A 27,543-nucleotide genomic window follows, 5' to 3' on the forward strand; every position below is an offset into this window, starting at 1 on the left:
TTTGCTTTTAAGGCTTGTTTGCTAATGCGAGAAGACATTAGCAACAGGTTAATTACACTGCCGAGTAATGATACTCGTATAAGTACATAGTACATGGCAGCAGTTATTTTTAATATGTGGAAAAAGATTAAAGAAAATAAAAATATCCTTCTGCTGTTTGCCATGAAATCAGGCTTTGTCAGTGACACAGCGTGCTGTCTTAGCAAGGGCCTCTCCGGTGTCATGGGAGAAGAGAGAAAAAGTGATTCTTGCCTACAGAGGGCAGCTATACGTTCTGCACAGTTAGGGAACTCGAAGTTCCCTAAGTGAAAGTGAAAGGCAACAGCTCGGATTTTGTACTACTTTAAAAATTCAGATTTTCTCCAAAGCTTTTCCAATGCAATCTCTTGATTTCTCTGCTTTATACTATCAAGAATGAGTCCTCTTAACTTGACAGTCCTTTTACACATAATTCTTTTTTCAGTGATTACAGCTCATCTTGTCTACTTATACTTTGCAGCTGTTTAGTAGTGGCAAGGTATCGCAAGGAAAGACCTTATGGGAAAACTTGTACTGCTTGCAATTTGTTAATTACGGACTTGGTACAACGGTATTGATTTCAGTGAACTTTCCGTCAGACCCTCTATACTACAGCATGTGTGCGTGCAAAGCTTGTCTCTTGCTCTGTCTTTCTGAGATGTCTGACTTTAGCTGGGTGTGTCTGTATAGATTAGATTTTCTCTGATTCTATTGATTTCATCTCTTGCCTACATTATTTATTTTAAACCTTCTAAATAATTTAAATTTATTTTGATAATTAATGCAATTTTTATGTTGAGACCAATTCAATTTTTAGTCAGAATTTTTGCTTGTGTGTCCTTTTTCTTTCTAGCCTTTGCAGCGATATTCTTAATTAAATTATGTGACATCTGTTCTCTGAATCCTTTATTTTTGCTCTCAGCCTTCTGCAGCTTCTCAGAGCACTCAAGTATTGTGGCTGCCCCTTTCCAAGAGCAGAGACTTAATTTTAAAAATAAGCTCGGCAACTTCTACTGTAGATACTTAAATTTACATATGACGTAAATTTTTATTGAGCTGAATCATTTTACTTCTGTCATACATAGTATTCACAATTGTGTATGCAATATATGAACCTCTCTTTCTGCATTATTATTGCTGCACATACTGAAATTTAATTGAAGAGAAATTAATATCGTCTGAGATATAATGACAGTTGAACCAAAGGGGTTTCTTGCCATCTTAGCTCAATTTTTCTGAGCTCAATGTTTTTTCTATTGCAGGAGTTTCTTCCCACTTAAAACAGAACTTTCAGTGTGAGTAGTAGCCATATCAGCTATAGAAAGGAAACAACTGCCCTCAGTTTAGACCTCATCAGGCCCTGGATGTTAGACAGTGCATCATTGCTTAGGGCATCTGCACTGAGATTCCTTGAACCCTCGACGCACGGGGGTTTAAATCCATCTCTGAGTCCCTGCTCATGTTTGGGAACTAAATGTGTTTTGGTTTCTAAAATAAGAAGCATTTCACTTCCCCAGAGAGGTTACCCCATATTATTTTGTGGGAATTTGGTAACCAAATGCCAAGATTTTAGCAAATTAAGAGATTTGAAAGCAATAAGGGCTGCACTGAACACATTGAATTTTGCCGTTCATTTCCAAAGGCTAAGGAGTTAGAACCTTATTCATCTTATTGCGACATGTCATCATCTAAACAGATCAAACAGACAAATGAGAGCAGCATGTTTTAAGGAACAGAAGTACTCGAGAGATCAAGTTTTGTTTTATGAGGAGAATCTGGTAAGAATTGTTAATCTGAGCTCAGACAAATTATGGAAAATTGAACCTGATATGATGGTCCTTCCAGCATTCCCAAGTTAGGCAATTCCTTCCCCATGTCTGTTTAATGCAAGCCAGCCCACCACTGTCCAGTAAATAGACGTGTTCTTCTCTTCCTTCTGTCTAGGTGATGTTTACAGAAGAGGATGTCAAGTTCTACTTAGCTGAGCTGGCCTTGGCATTAGACCACCTCCATGGTCTTGGAATTATTTACAGGGATCTAAAACCAGAAAAGTAAGTTAATGAGAAAGAATGAACCGAAATGAAAATATGTGAGCTTTTAGGTTGTTTCTGCTCCTTGTCACGCTAGTAAGTCAAAAGGTGCCAGAGGCTCTGCCTTCCTTCTTGTGTGTGAGACTCCATACATGAGACCCTCACCATCAGGAGTAGCGTCTTCCTATTGTATCATTTTAGCATGAGGCCAAATACTTCGACTCTGTTCCAGTATGCTGTGGCCTCTGTGTGCCTGGCCTTCAGTTTAGTGAACGATCTCAACGCGGGATTCAGATCTCTGTGCCTTTGACTTCAGTAGCACTGTTCTCCATTTGCAACATTTAATCTGGCCTTCCCCTTGGTGTGGTATAAACTGCTCGAAGCACCTCCACTTCCAGCTCATACAAAATATGTCGTGGCACCGCTCAGTTTTATTGTAGCCATTATTTAAAGTAAATGAGCATCTCTGAAAACTAGTGTGCATATTAGCTCATGAGACACACGATAATCAGGATTTTAAAAACACTTTTATTAATGATCCAAAATATTGTCCCAAGAATTATTCCCTCTTATATTTGCAGCTATTTTCTATTCCTAATGTGGTGCTATGGAGGTTTTTCCTTTCTCTTTTTTCTTTGCAGTATGTCAATAGACTAAATTACACCCTCAGTGCTATCACTGGGAGTGATTTGATACTGTTTTTATTCCGTGCCACTTGCCTGGTGCTTTGCCTGCATCTTCTGTGTCGGCTCCAATAAAACAGGCTGAACAACATTTCAAAGTAACTAGCCTTTTTAATGTAATGGTCACCGTCATTTAAAAAAGATGACCACTGAGAGCAGTCTGTTTGGCTGTTGTTTACAGTCCCAAAGTATAACAGCAGAGCAGCCTTTTCCTTCTGTGACGTGAAGTTCAAAAATATGCAGCTCTTTCTTTAAAACGGAGTGCTGTTGCTTTCACACTCATGGACAAAATAAGAGACCAAGAGTAATGGAAGGTGAATTTTGTAGGTGAGAAGTTGAAGGGGGGGAGACTATTTATCTACAAGACAGTACTATGTGATTTAAACTTTAAATTCAATTTTATGTTTTGGTTACAACAGTAATAGCAGTAGTACTATATGAATTCATTCAGATGTACGTAACCAGAGCTCTCAGTCCTTTGGGCTAGAGACCCTTTCGCAGGTGACCAAAATTTCCAGTCTTGCCCATTTATGCAACCAAAACTGAAAACCAGAGTCCTTGGCAAATACAGGAAGTCATCCTCCAAATTAAACCACTGGAGGATAAAGGTACCGGTTTGTTACACAATATGAAATGCAGGTAGGCAGCGGTCACACCATAGCCGCCACTGCCATGTGCTGTTGCATCGTCCGCCAGCAGCTCTTCGGTTTCAGCTTCATTCTGAATTGCTATTTTATTCATTCAGCATCAACAAACATGTACGTAATATGTACATGTACATAATAGAATAACTCCAATTACAGGTTTTCAGTTTTAAACTTTGTTTCTAGTGAGTGTTAGTATGAATCGTGTACTGCTTTTCTTTCTGGTGTTGGATGAAGCTGTTTTGCAAGCTAACACGATATATGAAGCTGTATTAGAAGGTATCCAAATATGAGCCTGTATATTCAAATATAAGTCATGGTGCTGTTACATTTATAGGCGCATGCCATAATTTTTTGCTTTAGGAGAAATTAGAAACTGAGAGGAAAATTACGTGCATGTCAAAACTGTTCACTGTATTTGAGATACTGAAAGCCTGATTTTTCAGAGTTCTCAGCATTACGTGTCACTTTGCATTTCAAAGCACATCTCTCACTGACTTCAGCTGCAAGTGAGATCACTTAAAATTTCTGCAGGCCAAACTGCAGTGTCTCAAATCAGGGATCAGTGAATTGAGAAATCAGAACTCACCTAAGAAAGGAAGGTGTCACTAATTTGCCATTGTCGCACAGAAACATGTCGAAAAGGCAAAGATGGAACCCAGTTCTCTGCGTTTTCGTCTGAGCTGAAACCAGCCAGCCATCCCCTTCACTGTACCACTCTGCTAAAATCCCTGAGTATATTATCTGTTCTGCCAACTGAGGCAAGAGCTCTCTGGAAGAAAACAAAAAGTATCATCATGTAATTAAAGACCTTTATACAGTGAGATCACTGTGTAAAGTTAAGGAGGCAGCCCTCATTCTGCCATTTCCTAACTTTTGCATGTATGGTTTATGGTCTTTGATGTCTAGTTAAATAGATACCAGAGGTACAGTTGAATCTGGATGCAACTGTCATAGTATAAAATTACTGTACATGAATATAACTATTGTTGTACAGGAAAGGGAATCACCCAGACTGGTATAACTGAAGTTCGTACCTGGGGATAAATCAAGGCATCTGTTTGACTGAAAACCATATCCTTTAAAAATAACTTTGTAAGTGTAAAGCCTATGTGTAGCCATGCCTAGGACAGCAGGGCATGACAGCCTATGATTTCACTGGAACTTTAGGTTTAGAGTAAAAAAACAAGTACAGCAGAAAAAAAAATTCATTCTGAAGGGAAAAAAGTGCTATATTTTAAAGTTACATCTGGAAAAGGATAGCTCTCTAAATAAGATGATAAAAGAAATTTAGGACCATCCCAGGATGTTCTCATCCTCCCCTTGCCTCTGAGAAGGGTCAAATATAACAAGGTCATTACAGATGTGTTGCTAACCTATTGTTAAAATAGCTGGTGGAGACTCCATGACCTCCGTAGGAGGTCTCTTGGCAGTGCTCCCCCAGTTGTACATCTAGAAAGTTGCTCCTAATAGCTAATTTCTTTGAAATTTCTTTGCTGCAGTTGCAGGCCATTGCTCCTTGGCCTGTCCTTCTAGACTCCCCAGCCAGTTCGTTCTGCTCTCAGCATCAGCCTCAGGGGATTGCAAGCACGTCCGTGTCCTCAGACCTCTCTTCTGTACCCTAAACAGTCCAGCTACCAAACTCTTCTTCACCAGTCAGTCTTTCTGGGTGTTCGGTCATTCTCGTTCCCCTCTTTTGGTTTCTCTTGATCCGTTATCTCCTGTAATTCCTGCAGAATTACACCCACGTCTTCAGGAGAAGCATTATTTTGGTTTTTCTTGATCCGTATCTCCTGTAATTCCTGCAGAATTACACCCACGTCTTCAGGAGAAGCATTACCAGTCTGATTAGAGCACAAGGTTTACTCTATCAGATTTGCAAAGCTGGAGATTAATGAATTAGTTTGTAATTTCCCAATTCTCTCTCTCCCCCTTTGTTAAAAGATAGGCACTGCATTTGACCTTCTTTCATTGTTCAGTGTTTTTGCTGTCCTCCAGAAGTTCCCAAAAGTAACTGCTAATAGGTTTGAGATTGCTTCGGTCAGCTCTGTAAGTATCCTAAAAGGAAGTTCGTTGGAATTGTTTATGTCAAAGACGACTAGTTAGAAAATAACACTGTTCAGACCACTTGAAAGAACCCTCAGTACGTTAAAATTTAAGGTTCAGCATTTTTTTAAGATTCCCTGAGCAAAAATCCTTATTAACAATTCAAAGCTATGAATTAATTTTAAGTGCAAGCAGAATATATACTCTGGGAGTTGCTACAAAGTTGGCTGTACTTACTTCAAAAAGGCAAGCAATTGAGTTTTCTGGTTAAAGTCTTGTTTAGAACAAGCAGATGCGTCTTCCGTTTCATTGTTGCAGCCAAATTCTTCTGGAGTTGTCTTGGTGGTTTCAGTGGCATCCCTTGTGGAACAAGGTACTGTTCAGTCACACTGAAACCAGTGGAGTTACATGGTGAGGCATGTTTCTGTTTAAGAACTGCAGGTTCAAGCTATTAAATATGGCTATACTGAAATAGAAAAATAGGAACTTATTATAAAGTAGTATATGATGCATATGTTATCTCTTATGCTGTGGTTTAAGGGTATGAGTGACTTACAAGTAACTCTACCTTCTGAGGATGCACAGATTTTTATATTTATTTTTGCCTTTTCTATCTCCAGGTACCCAGATGCACCTTGATACAGTTCTGTTGCAGGGGCTTTGATTACAAGGAGCAGCTTACGTTGTAATGCCCTCAGCTGTCTGTACAAGGGACAGCTCGTATAACTGCTCATGTAACAACTCCTGAATTGTTGAACTATATTAAAAAAACCCAAACCACCGCTGCTTAATGCAGCATGTTGTAAACCGTGGCAATGCATTCATTCACGTAGCTGCCCTGTGTAGAGAGGGAAGATCTGAGAATCAGTAAAGGACAAAGACTTTTGGTGGAAAATCACCACCGTCTTCCATCAAGTAAGCAGTCAATGAAGCTACAGCAGAGATGAGTTTTGCGTAAGACTGTTCAGCGTGGTGAGATAGTGTGTGGTCGTGCAAGCACTGAAATGTCACAAAAGGTGGACAGTTTGTGAGAATCTTCATCTCTTTGGGAGACATTTGAATACTTCACTCTATCTGGCACTTTCATAACAAAGCCTGCAATCAAATTAAACACTCTTTATGAAGTTTTAGGTTTTCTTTCCAACCTGAAATTTTGGCTACAATTTCCAAAAAACATAAAGTGTGGATTGAATTTTCTGTACAACTGAGCTGACATGGAAAGAAACTTAAATCATCAAAAAAAACCCCAGAGTTCCAGCTTTAATAAATTTGGCAGAACTTCACAATGATTTGGGTATATTGGAGTTCAAAGTGAAGCCTAAAAGACATGACTCAAAACTAAAAGTAGAGAGAGAAAAATGGGAGAGAATTGCTATAGCCTTGATTTAAGAGTCACTATAAAATAATGTCTACAACTAGTAACAAAGATTTTTTATCCCTGTGCTAAAGTTGCAGCAAAAAAACTAAGGACTTTGCAGTCTGAGCTCTACTATGAGCTTCTCCTGTAACTTGGAGTATGTCATTCCCCTGCTACTGAATTAGTTTCCCAGCCTCTAACGTGGAGATTTTCAGCCTTTATTTTCTCAAAGCATATTTTTAAGCTGAGGTCAATGAAAGCAGTTTGAATGTTTGTGGGATGATCCTGAGGCTAAAATGTTGTTATTGTTTTGAAATAAAGAACAGGTTGACAATGATAATATCCTGTAAACACACTCAAACCTTAAACTGAACAAATAAAATGGAAAAATCTCATAGTGAAAGGCTATCACTCAATGGGATTATAGCCTAGTTTAACATTTAAGAGTAGTCTACTTCTTATGTTTTTTATAATTTCAAAACATTGATTTAGAGGAAAGATTTTTCTCAAGCCTGAATCACATTAACAACTTCTGGTTCTTTTTTCCCTTCCGCAAAATAATACTAGCTTATTTCAGATTAGCTGATCCTGCAAACCATAGCTAAAGTAATTGTGATTGTCACAACAGAATTTCTACTACGGACAGTGTGGGATAAAAAGGGACTGTAAAGCGATAAAGATAAAAAGAGAAGACAGAAAGTATGATCATCAGATAGTAAGTTTGCTTCTACAGTCAAAGGACAACTATTTGTCTGTTGTAATTCGGATGTTCAGAAGCAGGTACATCGTTATTTGCTTCTTACTGTCACTCTAAGCTAATTCAGTGCAACAGTTATCTTTTTTCTCACTGTTAGCATATTATTTTCTTTTTACATCAAATGTAATTTTCAGTTCATAACCGTAGCGTTATATGTGTTGGCAGGTGGCAAATGTGGAAACACCCAGCTGTCCAAAGGGTGCTGCCAGGGGCAGCCGCACAGGGGAAGCTGCAGGCAGCTGAGGGCACCGTAAGGGTGGTTAGGGAACACGAGACAGAGGAGGGAACTGTAGACCAAGTTTTAGGGGATATAGGATACACATCCATAGGAAACCGGGACCCGTTCATTTTGCTGCTCATGCAGACATTCGGTGTGAGAAAGTCTGTTGTATGCTTCTGGCTCACTTAACCTAAGACAGCATTATCAGTCTGATAGCTGCGTTGGTATTGCCTCCATCCCTTTAATGAGGGTAAGGTATGAACCCTCTAATGAGGGCAAAGGTATGAAAAACTTATCTTGTATACATAGAAAAGCAGCATGGATTTTCAATAGGAAATCTATGAAATATAAAATCAATGTTTCTGGGGAAAATCCCGCGACCTTTGAATTGCATTGTTATTCACAGGAGCTTCCTGGGTGTGGGGCAAAATTCTGGGTGATTTCTGCGACCTGTACTCCCCCTTGCCGGTTTTCCAGAGCCAGGTCTGTGGAGTTCATACGTTCACGCTCACTTCCACATTGGCAGGTGTTTTATTCTGTTCTCTTCTGAAGCACAAGCCTCTCGTTTAGGGATTGCAGTCACAAAAATACATTTAAAACATGCCTGTTATAGGCTAGTCCTTAAAAATTATGCCTCTTCAAGAAACCTGGGGAGAAAGAATAGAGGTAAAGATGCTTTTATCGAGAAGAAAAAGCTTTAATTATTGAACACATAGTAGTAACTCAGCTGCTGGCCTTTGTTGAATGACAGAATAACAGTCTCTTCTAAACACACAAACGAATGACAGAAGATCATCTCTTTTCAATTAAGTTTCAGTACAGAGACAACCTTTCACAAAAGTATATCTCAATGTGTTTGTTTCACTTCTGTCTTATTTTCTTCCTGAATAATTGGATTAAAGTGACTCTCCAAGAGAAGGGGAATATAAAAATAGCTGACACCTCGCTAGACCGTTTTGAAAAAGAGAAATATACTAAATCTAACTAGAACTGAAGAGACACCACCCTCATTACTGAATCGGTATTTATAGGCAAAAATCATTATTTTCCAGTTTCAGTGTTCCTTCTTGTTTCCATAAAAACTAGCAGTGCTTTTTGTGAACTACAGTCATTTTTTTCACAGAAATGTTGGAGTGCCTTTGTGAGAATAAAATATGTTGGCAGGTGGCAAACATGAGAACACTTGAACTTGGCTTCCAGGCTGAATTTTCATTTATGCTTCCGGGCAGAATAAATTAGCAGGGGCTGAGATCCATGCAGTTAGTCTGTGACTAGTCATTATGTTCTACAGTCACTTTTATTGCTTCAGCATGAACGTGTCTACCTTTGGAGTTAATTTTAGGTCCAGTGAGTCCAAGCGCTGATTATTTGTGTGCTTGCCTTTAGTATTATGAGAAGAGCAGAAAACCTGTAGCTCCTTCTCCTGCTGGAAGCAGATACTCTGCAGTTGTTGGCTTTGAACACCCTGTTCTTTCTGAGCTGTTTGCATGCCCACCCTGAGCATGCTATGAAGGAAAGAGGAGGCTCCCCGTGCAACTGCTGCAGGCCGTGTGTGCTTCAGACATGAGATTAGATGGGCCTTTGAGGATCATTTTTCTTTCTGGAGGCATATAATCCACTGGGGGTTTGTTTACACATGTATTTGAGTCTTGCATATCTCCTTACCTGTCTTAAAGATGTTTTATTCATGTTTATTAACTGCACTCTGTGCCTGCCTAATGAATGAATGTTTGCTTTTTCGCTTTACAGCATTCTTCTTGATGAAGAGGGCCACATTAAGATAACAGGTACGTGAGGAATGGAAAACTTAATGTCTACAGGCTGGGTTTTTTTCTGCAGTGTGTTCCGTGCATCTTGATCTTTGCGTGAAAAGAGTTTGCTTACAAAAACTCAGAAGCCAGAAGAGTCTGAGTGTTGGGGTTCTCTTCTCTGGCAATTCATCAAGCACCCGTGCTGCACAGCAGATGGAGAACATAGTGTTTTCTTGGTAAAATTGTACTCCTGACTGGTGTGAAGCATGCAGGCTTGGCTGCCTACCACCATGGACGGAAGGGTACTTCCAGTATGACTGCTTACTCCAGATTAAATTCTCTGAATTATCACTGTGCAGAGGACACCTGGAAAGACATCCCTTTGCCGCCCTGGAGGTGCTGTCTGGCCATCCTTTTCACTGTTGTCCATCTGGGATTATTATTCCTAATGCTTTGGTTATCTGAGCAAGAATCCTTACCAGCATTGTCTTCACCAAACCTGAACTATGTGTTTCTGTCTATTTAAACTCTCTCTTCTGCTTTGGGCCAGAACCTCATTCTGAACAGAGAAAATGGTACACGTACTTTCAGGACATCTTAACAAATGCCAACCAGGCACTCCACGTAGGCAGGGACTCCACGTAGGCAGGGCTTCACCGCGTGCCTGTGGCCTTTCTGCATGCAGACAGAAGGGTGCTTCATCAGCTGGTGGGTGTGTTTTGTTTGAACAGTTTAAGTGGCCAAAAATGTAAATAAGACCTGACAAGTCTTTTTTGTTTCAATTTATTTAGATTTTGGTCTGAGTAAAGAAGCCATCGACCATGACAAGAGAGCGTATTCATTCTGTGGGACAATAGAGTATATGGCCCCAGAGGTGGTCAACCGCCGGGGACACACGCAGAGTGCCGACTGGTGGTCTTTCGGCGTACTCATGGTAATGGAAAAGTCATGTTTGTTTGTTGGAGGGGTGGCTGTAGGAGTGATCAGAACCCTCAGATAAAAAGTACCGCTTTCAGCAATTAAGGATTGATAGGGAAGTAGATGTGTAGTGATTGCTTAATCGTTTTCATGGCATCAGCGATAGGGAACCAGGTGCTCCTGGCAGTATATGAGGTAGCATTTGGCCCCAGATTCTCTCTCTTCCTTCTCACAGTCCTTTGCTGTCTCTGTTGGTGAGAGCAGAGCCATGAGTATTTCCATTCCACAGAAACAGGGCAGGGCAAGCTCAGAAGAGCTCAAACATTTCAGAAGAAACATCTGCCTAGCTACTAATGTGGTTCCTGTTAGGAAACAATTCCCCAGGCAGCAATTTTTAGAGGTTAGGGATATCCTCTTAGAGAAACTCAGACGTTTACTCTCTCTTTCTGCAAAATATAGATCAAAAAAGACATATTTTAGAGGGCACTCTGAATGTTTCACAGGACCTCAGTGGTTCTTTTACCATTCATCTATCTTCTTCACATCAACATCGCTGATTCTTGTTCCACTAATGAGAATCAGGTAGTTTTTGGACTATCTGGCACTGGATTTCTAGTCAGTCTTATTAGCTGGTGGGAGACTGTCACTCAAGAACCTCTCTTTTCTCCTGGTGGGAAAAGAAAACAAATACATGCAGGCACCATGTCATCCTCTTTTCTTCTTCTGTACCATTTTGCTGTGTCTTGATTATGACTAGTTTGGGCTATTTGCTTTGTCCTGAGTGCATGCTGAAGCTGGTTTTAAACTGACATATGTGAAACTTCTAAAATAACTTCTCTTCACAGGGAGGAAATCACCAGAAGCAGACACAAATCTATCAGTTGACACAGAGGAATAGTTAGGAATTCATCTTTTTCTTACATGTCTTTGCATTGGATTAACTATTGAAGGGGAAATTCTAATTGTAACTGCTCAGAGGTGGTAATTTGTGACTGAGGAATATCTGGCACGGAGGGCAAGAAGGCCCATTCCCCAACACTATAAAAAAATAGCAATTTTTCCACACTGTTGCTTAACTTTTAAGAGTCCTGCAAGATATTCTGGAGGTAGTTTAAATGGAATCAATATTTGTAACTGTGCTAATTCATTTTTTATGCATGGAATTCAATTAAAAGTTAGTTAAAAATCAACATGAATTTACCAAAAATCAGTCATGCTAGATTAATCTGATATTTTACTTGATAAGGTAGCCATCTTTTTCTAAACAAAGTAAATGAAGTGGATCTCATGTGCCTGCATTATAATAAAGTGTTTGGTACAGCGTTGCAGGGGAAATTCATTAATTGAAGATGCTTATTAGTCCAATAATGGTCCAAAGATGGTATAGTACCTATACCATCTATGAATACATCACAGGGAAAAACACCACAGAGAGAAAGGAGCGATTTAGGCTAGAGAGTAATGTTTCCCTGAAAGCAGATAGGAATAAACTCATTATGAAATATAGTTTGCCTGGAAAATAGAAGAAAGCTCCCCACTGCTTAACAAGTGAGGTCCTGGAAAACGCTTTCCAAGAAGAGCTCTGCAAGAGATATCTAATAACTACAGTGGAGCTGCTTGGCTTATGAGAAGGACCCAATAACATCCTTCTGAGTGCTGCAGTATTTGACACTGGGATGCAGTGTCAGGAAAGTTTTTCAGAGAGCTATTGAATCCACCACACGCCAGCCATCTAAAATTAGATCTTCGAGCACTAACCTGCTCCCTCCTGCACCCGTCCAGCCTCTTCAGTCTGTGGTGCCATTGCTGCTGAGGAGGATGAAGGGAAGATCAAGGAGAAGTTGTTTTGTGACGCTGTGATTTTTTAAAAGCTATGTGAACGCTGTAGGTTTTTTGAAGCAGTTATTCCTAGCATCATTTTATCAAGCACAGTGCTGTCCCTTGAGCTTTTATTACTTTCTCAGGGATATATTCAGATAATGAAGGTGATGCTGCTCTCTCCTGAAGTGTGCAGGCTGCAGGTCTACCCAAGTGCTCAGTGCATGGCCACTAATGGGCAAGGCAACGCAGCGCAGCACTGCAGCTGTGCCTCACATTGCACCTCACCATGGTTATCACGGCTCCCCTGCAGAACCAGGACAGAAGCATAAATTAACATAGCAACCTGCTCTTCTAATACAGCTCCATTTCCTGTGGTACTGAAGCTCTTTTAGGTAGCTATATGTTACACTGCAGCCCACAATCCATAGAGTGTGTTTAAATGTTGTTTACCCTCAGTAGACAACTGTGTCACCAAAGGAAGTAAGGATAGGAAGCAATGTGAAAACTAGTGAAAATTTGGTGTGGGGAGGGCCTGCATCACTGATCTAGCTGGTTGACAGCAGTTAATCTAAGTAAATAATTTATTACCTGAATTTAAAAGAATTAAAAAGCTTATCTTCTATGGCCACAAATCCATTTGTGGATGCTCAGCACTTCTGAACCACATATGTTTATACAGGAAAATCAATAGGTTATGTGTCATATAAGAAATATATCCCAACCCTTTAAATTTTTTTATTGTATGTTTAGTTCTGGAGGATAGCTGTGCCTTCTCACTGTCTGTCTCCAGTTAAAAAGACATGACGGTGTATTTGGTGCATAGATTGTTTTTCTTTCACCTGCTAATGAACTTGGCTCCTTCCCGCCTGGTTTTTGCTAGGCTTTTTTTTTTTTTTCCTCCATCTCTCTTTTCATCCCCTCCCCGAGGGATTCAATGTATTAGAATTAGAAAAGATAAGAATCCATGTAAAAGGAGATGAGTTAAAGAGAGTAAAATCATTTTAACTGTAAGCTAATGCTTTAAGCCTTTGAATGCTACCAGACTTCTTAGAGAAAAATAGCTTTAATCAGTTCAATCTTTTTTCCTTTTTAACAATTAACTGATTGGGGCAGAAAAAGGGTATTTCCATACACTAAAAGTGCAGGAGGATTTTTTGGTGCTGTCTTTCACTCTGCTCATCTCTCCTTGTTTTCATTGGTCTGTCACTTGTATGTTCTGTTAGGGAAGCTGTTTTTCTGCCAGTCTGAAAAACTGAAGAGAATTAAATGGTATCTAAATGATTTATTAGCATTTCTCTCTAAGTAATTTGCAGTATGATGTGAAATATACAAAGAAAATATACCAGTTGGTGGCATATCCACAGACTGAAAGGAAGTGAATGTGATAGTGTAATTTTCATACCTAAAATTTTGGTCAATAGAGGTAACATGAGGCAGATAGTGACACAGTGGCCTGTAACCTAGCCAGAAGAGCAACCAAACACTCTCTTGTCTGTTTTATTCTGTGAAGCGGGATTAATGCTACAGTACGAAGAGTCGGGTTGTGCTAACAGCTCCTTGCCAACCTGCATTGACCAGGGCACAGGCTACAATCAAACTGAATGATCCTTGAAGGTGACATTAATTGTGGCATGTTGTGATTATTAATATCAAAACAAACTTATCTGAGAAAGATGAAATTCTGGTCTTGTCTTACTAATTAGTTATTAATTATTACTCAGTGGGAGTTTTACTATGAACAACAGTAGAACTTCATTCACCACCAGCTAAGTCTTCGACACAGGCCACAAAACCAAAACTGTTACCTGCTCTGTTCGTTTGCTGCTCAGTTTGTTTGAATTGTTTTATGGTAGCTTAGTATGTGTCAACGGGTATAGTTATACAAATCTTGAAATTCACCCTTTCCAAACATTCCAGAGGACAGTACCTACCTCTCATTTAGTATGTGATGATGACTGCTGGGACCCAATTAAAAGTTTGTGCTGGTGAATTTATGTGGTTTATCATGACCGGACAGATTTCGTTTTCTGCCTTCCTGCATCTTACTCATTGCATTGGAGATTTTGGATAGGACATACTCTACAAAAGCTTTGCATCAAGAGATCTGCACTAACAAGTGATTGACTTAAATTGTTAAACAGTCATGTATATGACTAATATCTTTGCAGCTGCACTGCAATAGCCTTGATGCCCACACTGCCATCACTGAAGCCCAAATAAACTGGTCTGCACAATATAACACGCACAAGTCTCTTGGAAGGCCTCTCAAAGCAGTGGTTTTGTAGTTCATCATACCAGCTGATTTACAAGGCCACAGACCTCATGGAAGTTGTATCTGTTTCAGTTCAGGGAAAAAAAAAACACTGTACACCTTTGAGAGTCATGTGAGCAGAGAGGGGAATATAATTAGAGAAGGAAGGGGTGTGATGACTCACTAGGCAGTCCCAAATAAAAATGAATGTGTTTGCACATGTGTTAGCAGTGATGTCTTCACTTTATTAGTAGTGAAGTCTTCACAAGAAAAGAAAATATCCTTTTGGTATCCAGACAAAGTAGTCAGCTCTGTAGTAATTTTCTGGTAACTGTACAGTGGCCTTGGAAAAATCAGTACGACACATCAAAGCAATACGATCTTCTTTTACAAAATCCCATCATAACACTTGTTTTATTCCCAGTGCAAGGGATGGTCTTCATGAACAGTATTTTGAATGTTTATGCTAGCTGCTATGTGAAGGCATTCAAACCCTTTGTAAACACTAACTCATGCTTCACACCTGGCTAATAATGAAAAATACTTAATACATTCTACAAATGGTAAAACTGAGTGGCTGACTGGCTCCCAGCTACCTGGAAAATGACTGGAAGTGTTGAGAGGGGAACCCGGCTGTCCTGACAAGAGTGTCTCTCTCTGCTCTCCCAAACTGAGTGGTATTAAGTTTCTTTGTAACCCTGAATTTTGTCCTAGGCTCACAATACTTTAGCAGACTTGGGCTGAAGTAATTTGCACAATCTGCTCTCCTTCCATCTGCTAGGAAGATTCATCTGGCAATTACCCCAGGCTGTGGATTTTTTCTTGTTCATTATCTTCCTCAGTGACCTACCAGGGTCACTTCTTGAATCCTTTCCCTCAGGAAATGTGTCCCTCTTTCCCAAGGTCTTCCCACATGTGTATCTTCTGGGGTCTCCAGTGCTGGTGTTTTGCCTACTGAAATTGGCAATTGCCCTGAAAACTAGAGAAAGGAAGCACTGCAGTGTACGTCGAGACCTAAGCAGGGGCTGGATTAGGTGACTCCAGAAGCCCCTTCCCACCGAGCTTTAATTCTGTGGTTCTCTTAATAGGCAGCTGAACTGGAACAGGGAATATTTGCCTTTCTTGCTGAATATTGGTACAGAAAGGAAGTCAAGATTGGAGGGAGGCAAAGCCTTCTGAAGTACTAGCTAACAGAAGGTGGCCCTCCAGAGTACCCAAGAAGCAAATCATTGGGAGGCAAGGAGCAAACAGATGATTTATACAGATGGGGAAGTGGGGAGGGTGAAAACTGAGTCTTCTGGGAGGCAGTGTACGCGAGACCTAAGCAGGGGCTGGATTAGGTGACTCCAGAAGCCCCTTCCCACCGAGCTTTAATTCTGTGGTTCTCTTAATAGGCAGCTGAACTGGAACAGGGAATATTTGCCTTTCTTGCTGAATATTGGTACAGAAAGGAAGTCAAGATTGGAGGGAGGCAAAGCCTTCTGAAGTACTAGCTAACAGAAGGTGGCCCTCCAGAGTACCCAAGAAGCAAATCATTGGGAGGCAAGGAGCAAACAGATGATTTATACAGATGGGGAAGTGGGGAGGGTGAAAACTGAGTCTTCTGGGAGGACTATAGAGTCTGCTTTAATAGCCAAAAATCCTACAGTTTCTTCACACCTAGGCTTAGCTCCTTGTCAACCTGCTGTGACCCATACAACTCTCTATTTATGTGGAAGGATGTTAGCAGCAAGTGCTCACTTCTGTTTGCATGTTTAGGTTTAGCAAGATTCTTGATTTTTTGAAAAAATAAGCGGGAAAACAGGTTGTTGTGCAGTAAAGCAGTAGCTTTAACTGATGAGATGAACTTTTTTTTTTTTTGGTCTTGTTATTTCATTTTTAACCTTCAACAGATGTAATCAGGACTGCAATTGAGAAACCAGTGCTTTCTTCCAGCTGCTGCTCAGTTGAGTTCATTGAAGTAAAAAGCTCTGGTACATTTAACTCATTGTAGCTGCCTTTCACTTTAAATATTGATGTTAAGTGCATTTCTTCTGAATCTGAATTAATCTCAACATTAGACCTGCGTAATTGGCGACACGTGGTACCAAAGTGCTAGCCATTAGTGCAGCGCACTAAATATTCCCTGCAGCCTCCAGGACAGTCATTTCCCCTGCTCCATCCTACAACTTAAATTTCTTTTTTCCCTCCTTCCTCCCCTCTTGGACACTGCATCTGAATTTCTTGACTTCAGGTTTCTCGGCCCCTTGCACCCGTGGTGCATTTGCAGATCTTCTGTGATACCGTGGTGGGTGGGAGCTACAGCCGTCATCTTCCCACATAGTCACTGACCAAGCAGTTGCTTATATCTGTATCATCCGCATCAGCAGTGTCAAGCCCATTTCTGCCAAAATAAATGAGCTGTAGCAGTCATTGTTAGTGCTGTTAAATTAGATTTATTATAACAGAGTAGCATGAGCACGTGTAAGTGAACATTAGGTACTTACCCTGAATGTAAACTCTTTAGAAATTGTGAGGAGGGCTTGGTACAGTATGTGCCACTTCTGCTGCTGCCCTGGGAAGCAATGTTCTCTGCCCTTCATCCCCAGTATATCAACACTTTTATCAGGACTGAGGCTCTAATAGGTCAGAATTACTTTGAAAATGGTGCCTGAGCTCCAGTGTCAGTTAGGCAGTTTTAAAAATTCTTCCCCACCATGTTTCTCTCTAGAAGATGAGCTGCTTTCCTCCAGCTGTACCAGGCAGCTCTTCTCTTGACTCTCCTAGACCAAGCAGGGGTTCACACATTTGTGTTTTTCAAATCTTGGTTATATTGTCAGCCATACACACTTTTAAAAAGTGTTTTTTCCTTGTTTCTACTATGTGTTTTATTACCTCGAGGTAATTTGTTACTAGTGCAGATTAATCCTTCAGTTAATTATAGTCCATTAGTTACCTGGGTTCTAAACCTCTCCTCTGCCCTCCTCCCAAAACTGTTTTAAATAACAGATTCACGGTTACAGTTTTCTTATGCTTTCTTATATTTTTCTTATGGTATGGCTATATTTAATCTGGGAAAAGGGAAGAGTCAGGCTGTGGGGCAGTCTGACATGGGTTTTGGTAATGAAAGGATCCTTTTTTGCACAAATGTGCTTCCTAAGAGCAATGAAGCTACTTGTGTGATAAGGTACAAAAACTACATAAGGGTTGCAGAGTCTGTCCTGCCTTAACAGGTGTTTAATTACAGCAATGAATATTAATTAGTAGGTACTTATTATAGTAGCAGAGATCCAAAGCCTGAGTCACAGACATAAGCAGGTAACTGTTCTCCTTACTCTCAATGGACATTGTCCTCCTTTGTGCCCAGGCTGAATTATGTTCTTGGTGTCTTTGTGTTTGGTGAAGCATCACCTTCATCATCCCTTAGTCAGCGGAACCAGCTCCCACTCATACCCTCGAGAAACACTGTGGCAAGAGCTGCGTGAAAGACCTGGTATTGAATCCATATTAGGCGAGCTTCTTTGTTTGTTTTGGTTTTTACAAATGTGAAATTCCTGTCAAATTTACTGAAAGCACTAATCTGTTTCAAAGGAACCATAACTGCTTGATGTTTTCATGTGTGAGTTAGTTAGGCAAATAATTGATGATGATTGCTGAGTTCTGCTTTGAGATTTGGGTTCAGTTAAATGTGACACTTGCAAAATTCATCACTGGATACAGCCAGGGGAACCAAAGCGGGAGAGAAAAAAGCACGCTCAAATGCCTTGAGAATGTGGGGTTTGTGCATGTTTCTCCTGCAAAGTATATCAGTGGTGTCTTTAAGTGGTGCAAATATACAATCAAAAAGGTGGTTCGACTCAAGCTAAAAAGATGGGGAGCGGCATGTTGAACGCATTTTCCTTGCACCACAGTCCATGCCAAACATCTAAGAACAGCCATACCCATTCAGCCTAAGGGTCCCTCCAGCCAAATATCTCATCTCCAGCATTGGCCATAAAACAGGTGCTGGAGGAAACAGCATATATGACACTTCTTCCCAAACATACCAAAACTTGACCCCAAGTATCAGTGTAAACAGTTTGTAACAAGACTCTTGAATGAAACAGTCATGTTGGTCATTCATGTTCTGCATAACCCAGACTTACTGTGTCATTTTTTTCTGAAGTACAGCCCGTTGGACCATTTCTTTTCCTCAAGTTTTCAGTTGTGTTGGAAATAGAAGGTGGGTGTGGTGTCTATCGGCTATGCAGACCATCTCGACACTCATTTGATTTACCGTTTTGTTGTTACTCCACAGTTTGAGATGCTGACGGGATCATTACCCTTCCAGGGAAAAGACAGAAAGGAGACAATGGCACTCATTCTCAAGTGAGTACCGAAACTGCTTTCGTTCCTCTAACTATGAGTTAACTGTACCCTATGGGCAGCCTGTAGGTCCTATGTATATGAAGGGTAGAGAATAATAATGTGCATAATGCATTTTTCAAAGCTATGTAAGGCATGAATTTGGTAAGGCAGGCACAGCTGATGCCTGCTTGTGGTTCTAAAATTGCCTTCAGCATAAATAGTAGGAAGTGAATTACTGAGTGGGTCTTACAAAAGAAATGTATCTTACTTTCTGTAATAAAGGATGTCATTAGCCACACAAAAGTAGGAACAGTCAAATTTCTGCAGGACAGCTTATGTTTTGTCATTGCCAAGTTTCAAATCTTTTCCTTTGCAAATTTCCTGTTCATTTAATGTTAAGTGCAGACATAAGTATTTGAAGCTTATCTTTGCTCACTATTACATTTTTTCCCTGTAGCAGTGAATCGCCGAGGGAAAAGTTTTATTCTCTTTAATCAATATGTGATTTAGTATCATTATTTTCATGAAGTTTTGTTTGTTTGTTTAAATTCCTCTTGATTCCCAAATTTATTCCAGCAAGCTAAAAAAGTGAAAAAACTTCTGTAGGAAAATGACCTATTTAGGTTGCAAAGTAGATCATTAGATCTACTCTACCTCTACTGAAGCCAGTAGTAAAACCTTCTTTAACTTCAACAAAACAAGATCAGGTCCTCACTCTGTATTGCATTATGCTTCACTAGCCTTTGGTCACCAAATTCATCTGTCTGCCCATCCTGACTACTACAAATCCACTTCTTAAACCACAGTAGGATGGAGAAAATTTTTGAAAAATCTACTTTCTTTTCAAGTGTTGTGTTCTTTCAGAGCCAAGCTGGGAATGCCGCAGTTCTTGAGTATAGAAGCCCAGAGCCTGCTGCGAGCCCTCTTCAAAAGGAACCCCTCCAACAGATTAGGTACGCGCACGCATTTGATCAGGGCATTTGTTATGTGCACTCTGCCTTGTCAGGTGGTGATCGTTTCTCTCGGAGCATCTTCCCTGATAGTTATCCTCTTCATTATGCGGCATTTTGCATTCCTTCCCAGAGCATGTTAAACCTTGAGCATTACTAGAGAAATTTGCAAAGAGCACAAGCAAACCATTTGAATCTAAAACGTGATATTAGCTTGTATTTTATTTTTCAGTGAAGAGGGAGAGTAAAGCGCCAGCATTTATGAAGGGTTTAAGATAACTGCTGCAAATGATAATATAGGGAACCGAGAAACAGGTATCTTTTTAATTCTGTATAATTTAGCTGCAAATCTGAGGTGGGGAGAAAAAGGGAGTAGAATTTGTCTCTCCCATTCTCAAATATGTTTCGATGCTGTCTCATTCTGTTTGCTGGGAACATTTTCACAGTAGGCTTTCTTCTTTATTACCCTAAATGTATTATCTCCTTTCTTACTAATGTGTTTTTACCCTTTATTATTAATCCTATTTAAATTGTGATAAACTAGAAGGATATATTGGATCATGTATTTTATGCCATCTGTACCTTTGGGAATTTTTTCAAGAAATTCATTGCATTTGGCGAGGTCATGGACAATGCCTGGTGCATCATTTTCATTGCAAATTTGGTCTTCGTTTTTTACGTGGAACAGTCATATCAAGTGAATGATATGAAGATAATAGCACTGTATTGTTTTTCATTTAAAAATCATATCTAGTTCTGTGAAAAATCTTGGAGGTTTCTTTTTTCCCCACAGCCCTCATATTCTGCGTTTCGGGTGAACAAGGGAAGAATTTGCTTCTAGAGGAAAGGGACAAACCTTTCTTCCGTACCTCTGTTGGGGTTTTTGTGACCTTAGGAACAGGAATTGACCTTAGGAGCAGGAATTTAATCCTTCAATTCTGTAAACTGTATCACAGGAAGAGAGCTGATGGGTCATATTTAAATATGTGCTTGACTGTCATTGCCATCCGTGGGAGTTTTGGCAGCTAATAAATGACTTGTCTTTTAGAGAATGGCATAGACTAGTTAAATACTGAGACTTGTGAAAAGCAATTTGCTGTTCTCTCTTGCAACTGTTTACGCTTGTAAGATTATTTCAGGTTGAAGCCGTAAAGTCAGAAGCAAAAAGCTAAACTACTAAATGGCTTGTTCTGAGATGTGGAAAGGAAAAGAGATGCAAGAGAGGTTCCTCTTTCCTTCTTGCAGTACCCACACTCACTTCTCAAATGCTGGAGGTAGTGCTGCGGAAGGTCTGCTGTGTAATGCTTTTGGTCCTCTGCGTAGCAGTCACAGCATTAGCGGCCAGACAGGTGGCAGAGAACGAAACGCTTGACAGCCCACTTCCATCACCATCTGCCTGAGCGATGGCTTCTGCAGTTTCTCATAGGCACACATGGGTGTGCATGCACACGTGTGGAAGATGGACTCTCTGCTCTGTGCCTTTGAGCTTCTGCTTGACCTTTTCATGCTCTGATAGCTCTGCTCCTTGTTTCAGGTGGGGCAGCATGTGGGCTACTCCAGCCCTCTGTTTTATACTGAGCACCATCAGACTGTCACGTTTTAGGTGAATGGATGTTTTCTGCCTGGCTGCAGCAACTCAGCCGGAGCCCCCGCCTCACACAGAGGTCAGGCATGGTGGCTCAGCTGTTTTCCGAGAGAGCCTGGCTCCTGCGGACAAGGACAGTATGGAGCAGGCTGCCTCTTGTTGCAACCACTGGGGAGAGCACGAGCCGAGAGCCCTTGCTCCACACAGGGACCAGGGGATAACCCGACCTCCCGCAGGGCTGGGTGTGAATGGGGAGCCAGTCCCTCAGCACTCTGCTCTGGCCCCTCTCCTCCCGGGGGGATGCCCACACAGCCCGCGGAGGGAATGCCCTCCCATAGGTTTTACCTGTTGACCTCAATGGTAGCTCTTGTAGTCTGATATGCTGTAGAGATGATCGTGCAAAAACACATTTTTTCAGCAGGTTTCAATTGCTCTCAAGCAATTTGCTTGACACTAGAGAAGATTAGTGTCTTGGGATTTCTAGGTGTAATCTATGATCAGAAAAATAAGATGCTGCAGCAAGTATAAACTTTTCCCCACTCCACCCCTCTGTTTCTTTCTGCTGTTTCCTCCCTGTCTCCGTCTCTTGGTTTTGTTCTGCTCTGCTTGTTTTGTGGCTTCCCACAAGCTGTTATCCATCCGAAATGGGGCTCCAGTGAAGTCAGTGGGAGTTTCTGGATACTGGTCCTTAAATAAAAAGCTACTCACTAAAATAGGCAAAGTTGCTTACTTTTAGCTATGACAGTTCTAGTCCCCATATCGTCTCCCTTTTAACAATGGGAAATTGCTAAGGGTCAAGGTTTTAAACCTGAGGTTTATTGAAATACTGGGAAGGCTGGGAGAAAGGAAGAGGTCATTTATAACAAAAACATCCAAGGAAATAAAATCTAAAAGAGTAAGAGAAAAATAGATCTTAACATTTCAGGGGTAGCGGTGGAAAGCTTCTGAAGGCTCTTTCTGTTTTAACTGATTGAGAATCAGCACAAAGGACGATGAAAACAGACTTGTTGGTAACGAAAGAAGGAATACTTAAATGGTTGGCCTAAATACTGAACAGAAGTCAGTAGATAAAAGGACTGCTTCAACTTTGTGGATTTTAGCTTTTTCTGGGAAAGGAATAATAGTCTGAAGTTAAAAGAAAAGTAGGCTTAGACATCCTGTTTTGAAAAATCTTTAGAAAATTAATGAGTGTTCTAAAATAAATGAACCATATTATGGATCAAACACTTGTTTTCAGCCATTGTTTCAGAAGTTTGCAAATCTGGAAAGTGTTTGTATTTAGTTCCAAAGTGTTTTTAACATTGGCAAGATGAAAGATGCTGAGCTTCGAAAATCACTTTATTCTGAATACCATCTTGCTTTTTGCCATTTGATTTTGATATCTTAACAAATAGAAGTAAAGATTGATGATGTATTCTAAAATTTTGCTTTGAAACTTTGTTTTGAAGCTTTGGATTATTAATGGAAAAAAATATTAGTGTTGAAGGGAGATACTCAGACAAGGCAGAGAAGGAATTTAGTAATCCAGTTTACCTGATTCTGTTTTTAAGTCTGGTGCCTGTATTAATGCTTTAGAACAAATTTTTAAGGAATGGAAAGTCTTCCTTCCTTTGGCATCCCTTGTTATGGGCACTGTCTGTTCTTTTCTGAGCCGATACACTCTGCTGTACAAATAGTCTGCATAGCACTGCTTTGGTAGGAGAGCTCTGATTAAGTACAACAAATTTCAGATTATGGATGATTGCTCTGATAAGTACAACAAATTTCAGATTATGGATGAGCATAATTTTAAATTCTTAAAAGAAACTAACCGGAATATCCAGGCAAACAAGGAGTAAGCATCTCCGAAACGAAATTGTACGATGAAGGTGTTAGTTCATTACATCACCAGGAACTTAGGCAAGGGACTAATTCTTACTTGCCCTGAAGCCTGGATCTACTCAGGTAGGTAAATGAATATAAAGAGCATTTCAGAAACTCCCTGCACTGCTGAGCAGTATAAAGGTTCCAGAGTCCTTATAACTGAGAAGCTTGGCCAAGAAAGTATAGAGTAAAAGCATGCGCTGGTAGATTCAGAGTAAAAGCCAAAGAAATAGTTATTATTTCCTTAATCCCATGTTCTCAGAGAAGATGCATTCTCCTTTGGCACGTAGAAAACTTTGTTTTTCAATTTTATAAGATGATGAGTTTTAAAAAACAAGCTTCACCTTTGTCAGAGTGACTGTACATCTGTCTTATAAACCTTAGGAACACACTTCAAAAAATCTAGCCCACTAAAAAGATTCTGAAGCTGTGGAGACACTAAAATTTTATTATCTGAGACTAAAAATCTGGAAACTCTTTCTGCTCATTTTGAATTTCCAAATAGTCAAATTTCAAATTTCATAGGTCTCCCTTTTTCCCCTTAATATATTTCAAGGCTCACATTGTCCATAATGATTCAGCAATCAAAACCAATTACAAATAAAACATTGTACTGTTACTACTCGCAGACACTTTTATTACAGGCATAAAACAATCTTAGATAATCAAAGTTCTCACTTATTAACATGAGGCTGCTTTTATATAAATCCTTGCACTCTATAATGTGTTTAAACTGGCAATTTGATCTGAAAGCGTTCTTTATCTTCTCAGACCCTCATGGGACTGGATGGCACGTAGGAATATTTGCAGGCAGTAGGTTTGATTGTGCTGATTATTCTTTACAGATAGGTTTGATTACTAAATTGAAGTTAAAGTGAAGTTAAAAATGAGGCTGCTTTTATATAAATCCTTGCACTCTATAATGTGTTTAAACTGGCAATTTGATCTGAAAGCGTTCTTTATCTTCTCAGACCCTCATGGGACTGGATGGCACGTAGGAATATTTGCAGGCAGTAGGTTTGATTGTGCTGATTATTCTTTACAGATAGGTTTGATTACTAAATTGAAGTTAAAGTGAAGTTAAAAAAACAACCAGAAACCTAGAGGAAGGTGAAAGGTTTGCGGTCACGTGGTGTGCCATCGTGTGCTGCACTTCAGCAGTCTGCTAAATACCCATCTCTATGCCAAGAAATGTCTACGCCCATGAAACAGGACTTTCCAGTTACTCCTGTGCTTCTCTTTTTTCCATGAAAGCACATCTCTTTCCAGTACCACTATAGATTTGCAGATGGTAGATGAATGGATGAAACGTGCTGAGCAAATCCAGAGAGACTCCACCATAAGCACCGGTGCCTAACCTCTCCCATGGACTTCCACAGCGCGGTCAGGATCACCCCTCCAGGCTCCCAGAGCTGTCCCCATTTGAGGAGAGGACCAGGCCACACGCCACTGCCTGCAGCCACAGCATACGGCCTGAGAGGGTGCCATGGGCTACACCAGCAGGTCTCATGGCAGGGAAGATCAGGGAATAAATACTGCAGGAAGCGCTGAACCTTATCCATGGTGTAAAATCGGCTGCTGGGAATTGGAAGTCCTTCACTCTTTGCAAAATTAGACTATTACTGTCCTAAATCTCTTTAATACATTAAACTAACCAGAGGTGGAGTCAAGCCCTGGCACTGCTAACAATGTATTCTCTCTGTGCCAGAGCTCTGAGGTGGCCCCAAGTGGAAAATTCCGATTTTTCAAGCAAATGCCTGTGTCAACTGCATGCTGCATTCCTTACTGCAGACTGCAGTCTTCCACTGATAGAAGTAGCTATGGGTGGGCTTTTCCCTTGGTTCTGATTTCTGTGTTTTTGTGGAAAAAAGAACACCAACAGTAGCAAAAAGTGTGGCTTTCGAATAGATCATCTGAAAAAGGCGGGTCATTCCCATTACACAATGATGTGTCCATAAGCCTACAAAAGAGGGAAAAGGGAGACGGTGGGGAAGGGACAGAGCAGAGAAGATTGAATGCATCAGCAGTCATCCTCAGTCTGGGGTAGGCTACCAGTAGCTTACAATGTCTGTAGCATTTATCCCAGTCCTTCAAAATCAGTTTGGCACTTGGGTTTCATCCTTATGTAGTAAAGAGCAACTACGGCACATTACAAAGCTAGCAGTCACCACCACTGAATGCAAGACATTTTTCACAGCTGTTTCTCTCTGAAGAGTTGCTTAATGTAATTCTCTTCAGAGTAACTGTCTTGGTTTCATGTTTCTGTTGTCATTGCTAAAATCAGAATGAATCTGCCAAGGGTATCTAGTGCAGACTTTAGACTGTGCATTGAAAAAACATGCTGAGGAAGACATAGAACAAGTCTTACTACTATCCAAGTCTTAGTATTTTCTTATTCAGTACCCAGGGGCCATAAACAACTGCCTAGGGAAGAGTAAAAATAGGGCAAGCATATGTGTGATACTTCACCCAAATTCTCTGCCAATCTACACCTGCTTTAAGCTCAAGCAAGGGGTTTCCTGAACCTCTTGTGGTTTGTTGATGAAGTAATCTTCAACAGATTTCATTTCAACATACTTTTCTGGTCCCCCCCTGAACCTATATAAATATTTTGCATCCACAACATCTTTTCCAAGGAATTCCATGTCACACAACTATCTTTTGCCTGAGGAAACATCTCCAGATTGTTCTGAACCTGATTCCTGCTAGCATCATTTAATGACCTATATTCTTGTACTGGAAAAGATATGGAAGAGTTAATCCCTATCCCCTCATTCCAAATAATCATGACTTTTTAGATCTCTATCGTATACCCCCTCGGTCATCTGTTTCGAGGTTGAAAAGTCAGTCATTCCATACCATTCCTTGTTGCCCCTCTTTGATTTTTTCTACCTTTAATGAATATACCCTTTTATAGGTGAGGGTGTCAACTACATTCCATACTCAAGCTGTAGGTGTACAAAAAGACTTATTCAGTGGCAGTGTAATGATGTTCTCCCTTTTGTCCTCTTTTCTCTTTCTAAGATTTGATTCCATGTTGTCTTTCCCTGGAACTGTCCATCACAACCCAAAGACCTCACTCCTGAGGGCGGATGATCACCTCCGAGCACATAATTTTGTATGGTGGGCTAGGGTTGTTTATCCTCATGTGCGTCACTTACAATTGTCTATACTGTAAGATTACTGGGATGGGGAAGTAGTCAGAAGAACATTCCTCTTGTGTTATTATCCAGCAGGCCTGACAGACAATCCTGCATGTTATGTTCACAAAGTGTTTGCTTTCGGTATCCATTCATCGGTGAATGTTAAGCAGGCTGTAGGAAGCCGTTCCTGATCAGTGCATTTTGGCAAACATCAGTAATGTCTTGTACACAAGGAGAGCAGATGTCACATTTTACAAAAGCTTGAGTTGACAAGACCTTTCTAAAGCTGCTTGTAATGTTGATCTTCAGAAAATACAAATACTGCATATAAAAAGCTGAGTCCTCTGAGGTGCTGAGTGTCTTTTGCAAGGTGCTCATGAATCCCAAGTCCTCTTGGGAATCAAGGATGCTCAGCATCCTTGTAAAGAAGTGCTGGGTACCTTTCAGGAACCGATTCCAAAATTGCAATGCAAAGCCTTTGCTTCCAGATGTTATTTCTCCTACTGGAAAATGCAAGGTGCTATTAATAAAGTCAAATCAACCCAAAAAAATGGCATGCTAAATCATCTCTGACAGTTGTTTAGTTACTACTGAGCACCTGTTGGTTTTTGCGATGGCACTGGAGCAAATAAATTCAACTAAAGGAATAAAAAAGGCAATCTTCAGTGAAGACAAAAGGCAAAAGTAATGAAAGAATTAGATTCATTACCCGATCTCAGAAGAGTTTCCCTAAATTTCCTATGGAGTAATGTAACAAAAAAATTAACGATATTATCAGTGAAGGAAACATACCACAGAGAGTGATGATTTTGGTACTCATACAAATTTGAAGATGGTATTTGAAAAGGGGGAACCTAAAACCCTGGCTTACCTCTAATCATTTGGAGCCTTTTGGTATTTTGAGTCTGAACTTATTTGTAGTGCAGCTTTCCCCATCTGTGGAGGATGGGTAATTAGACAAGATTTGAACGTAGGTGCAGATAGAAGAACTGCTGCTGGTGGCAGGGCGCGGCAGGAGCCTTGCCATAGCATTAGGACATCTTGGGGCCTCTCCTGGCCTGGCTGGTGTGTGCGCTCTGCTGCGGCTGAAATCCCACGTCTCGTCTGAAGCCTGAAGAGAGCAGCTATTCAGCCTTGGCACCAGCCTCAATTAGAGAAAAGTAAAAAACCCTCAGCCATC

General features: G+C 40.5%; 1 protein-coding gene across 1 annotated transcript in view; it reads left to right on the forward strand.

Annotated features, from left to right (window-relative positions):
• LOC103894799 (ribosomal protein S6 kinase alpha-2-like) overlaps positions 1 to 27,543 on the forward strand; it is a gene marked incomplete at its 3' end in the record, with an annotated part of 142,061 nt that overhangs the window by 105,138 nt on the left and 9,380 nt on the right. The window contains exons 6-10 of the mRNA XM_009274255.2: positions 1,963 to 2,069; positions 9,505 to 9,542; positions 10,298 to 10,440; positions 18,773 to 18,843; positions 19,687 to 19,775. Coding sequence (XP_009272530.1) covers positions 1,963 to 2,069; positions 9,505 to 9,542; positions 10,298 to 10,440; positions 18,773 to 18,843; positions 19,687 to 19,775 — 448 coding nt within the window. The remainder of the gene's footprint in view (positions 1 to 1,962; positions 2,070 to 9,504; positions 9,543 to 10,297; positions 10,441 to 18,772; positions 18,844 to 19,686; positions 19,776 to 27,543) is intronic.

This window comes from Aptenodytes forsteri, unplaced genomic scaffold, assembly GCF_000699145.1.
Source record: "Aptenodytes forsteri isolate BGI_AS27 unplaced genomic scaffold, ASM69914v1 Scaffold736, whole genome shotgun sequence".
Taxonomy (NCBI): Eukaryota; Metazoa; Chordata; class Aves; order Sphenisciformes; family Spheniscidae; genus Aptenodytes; species Aptenodytes forsteri.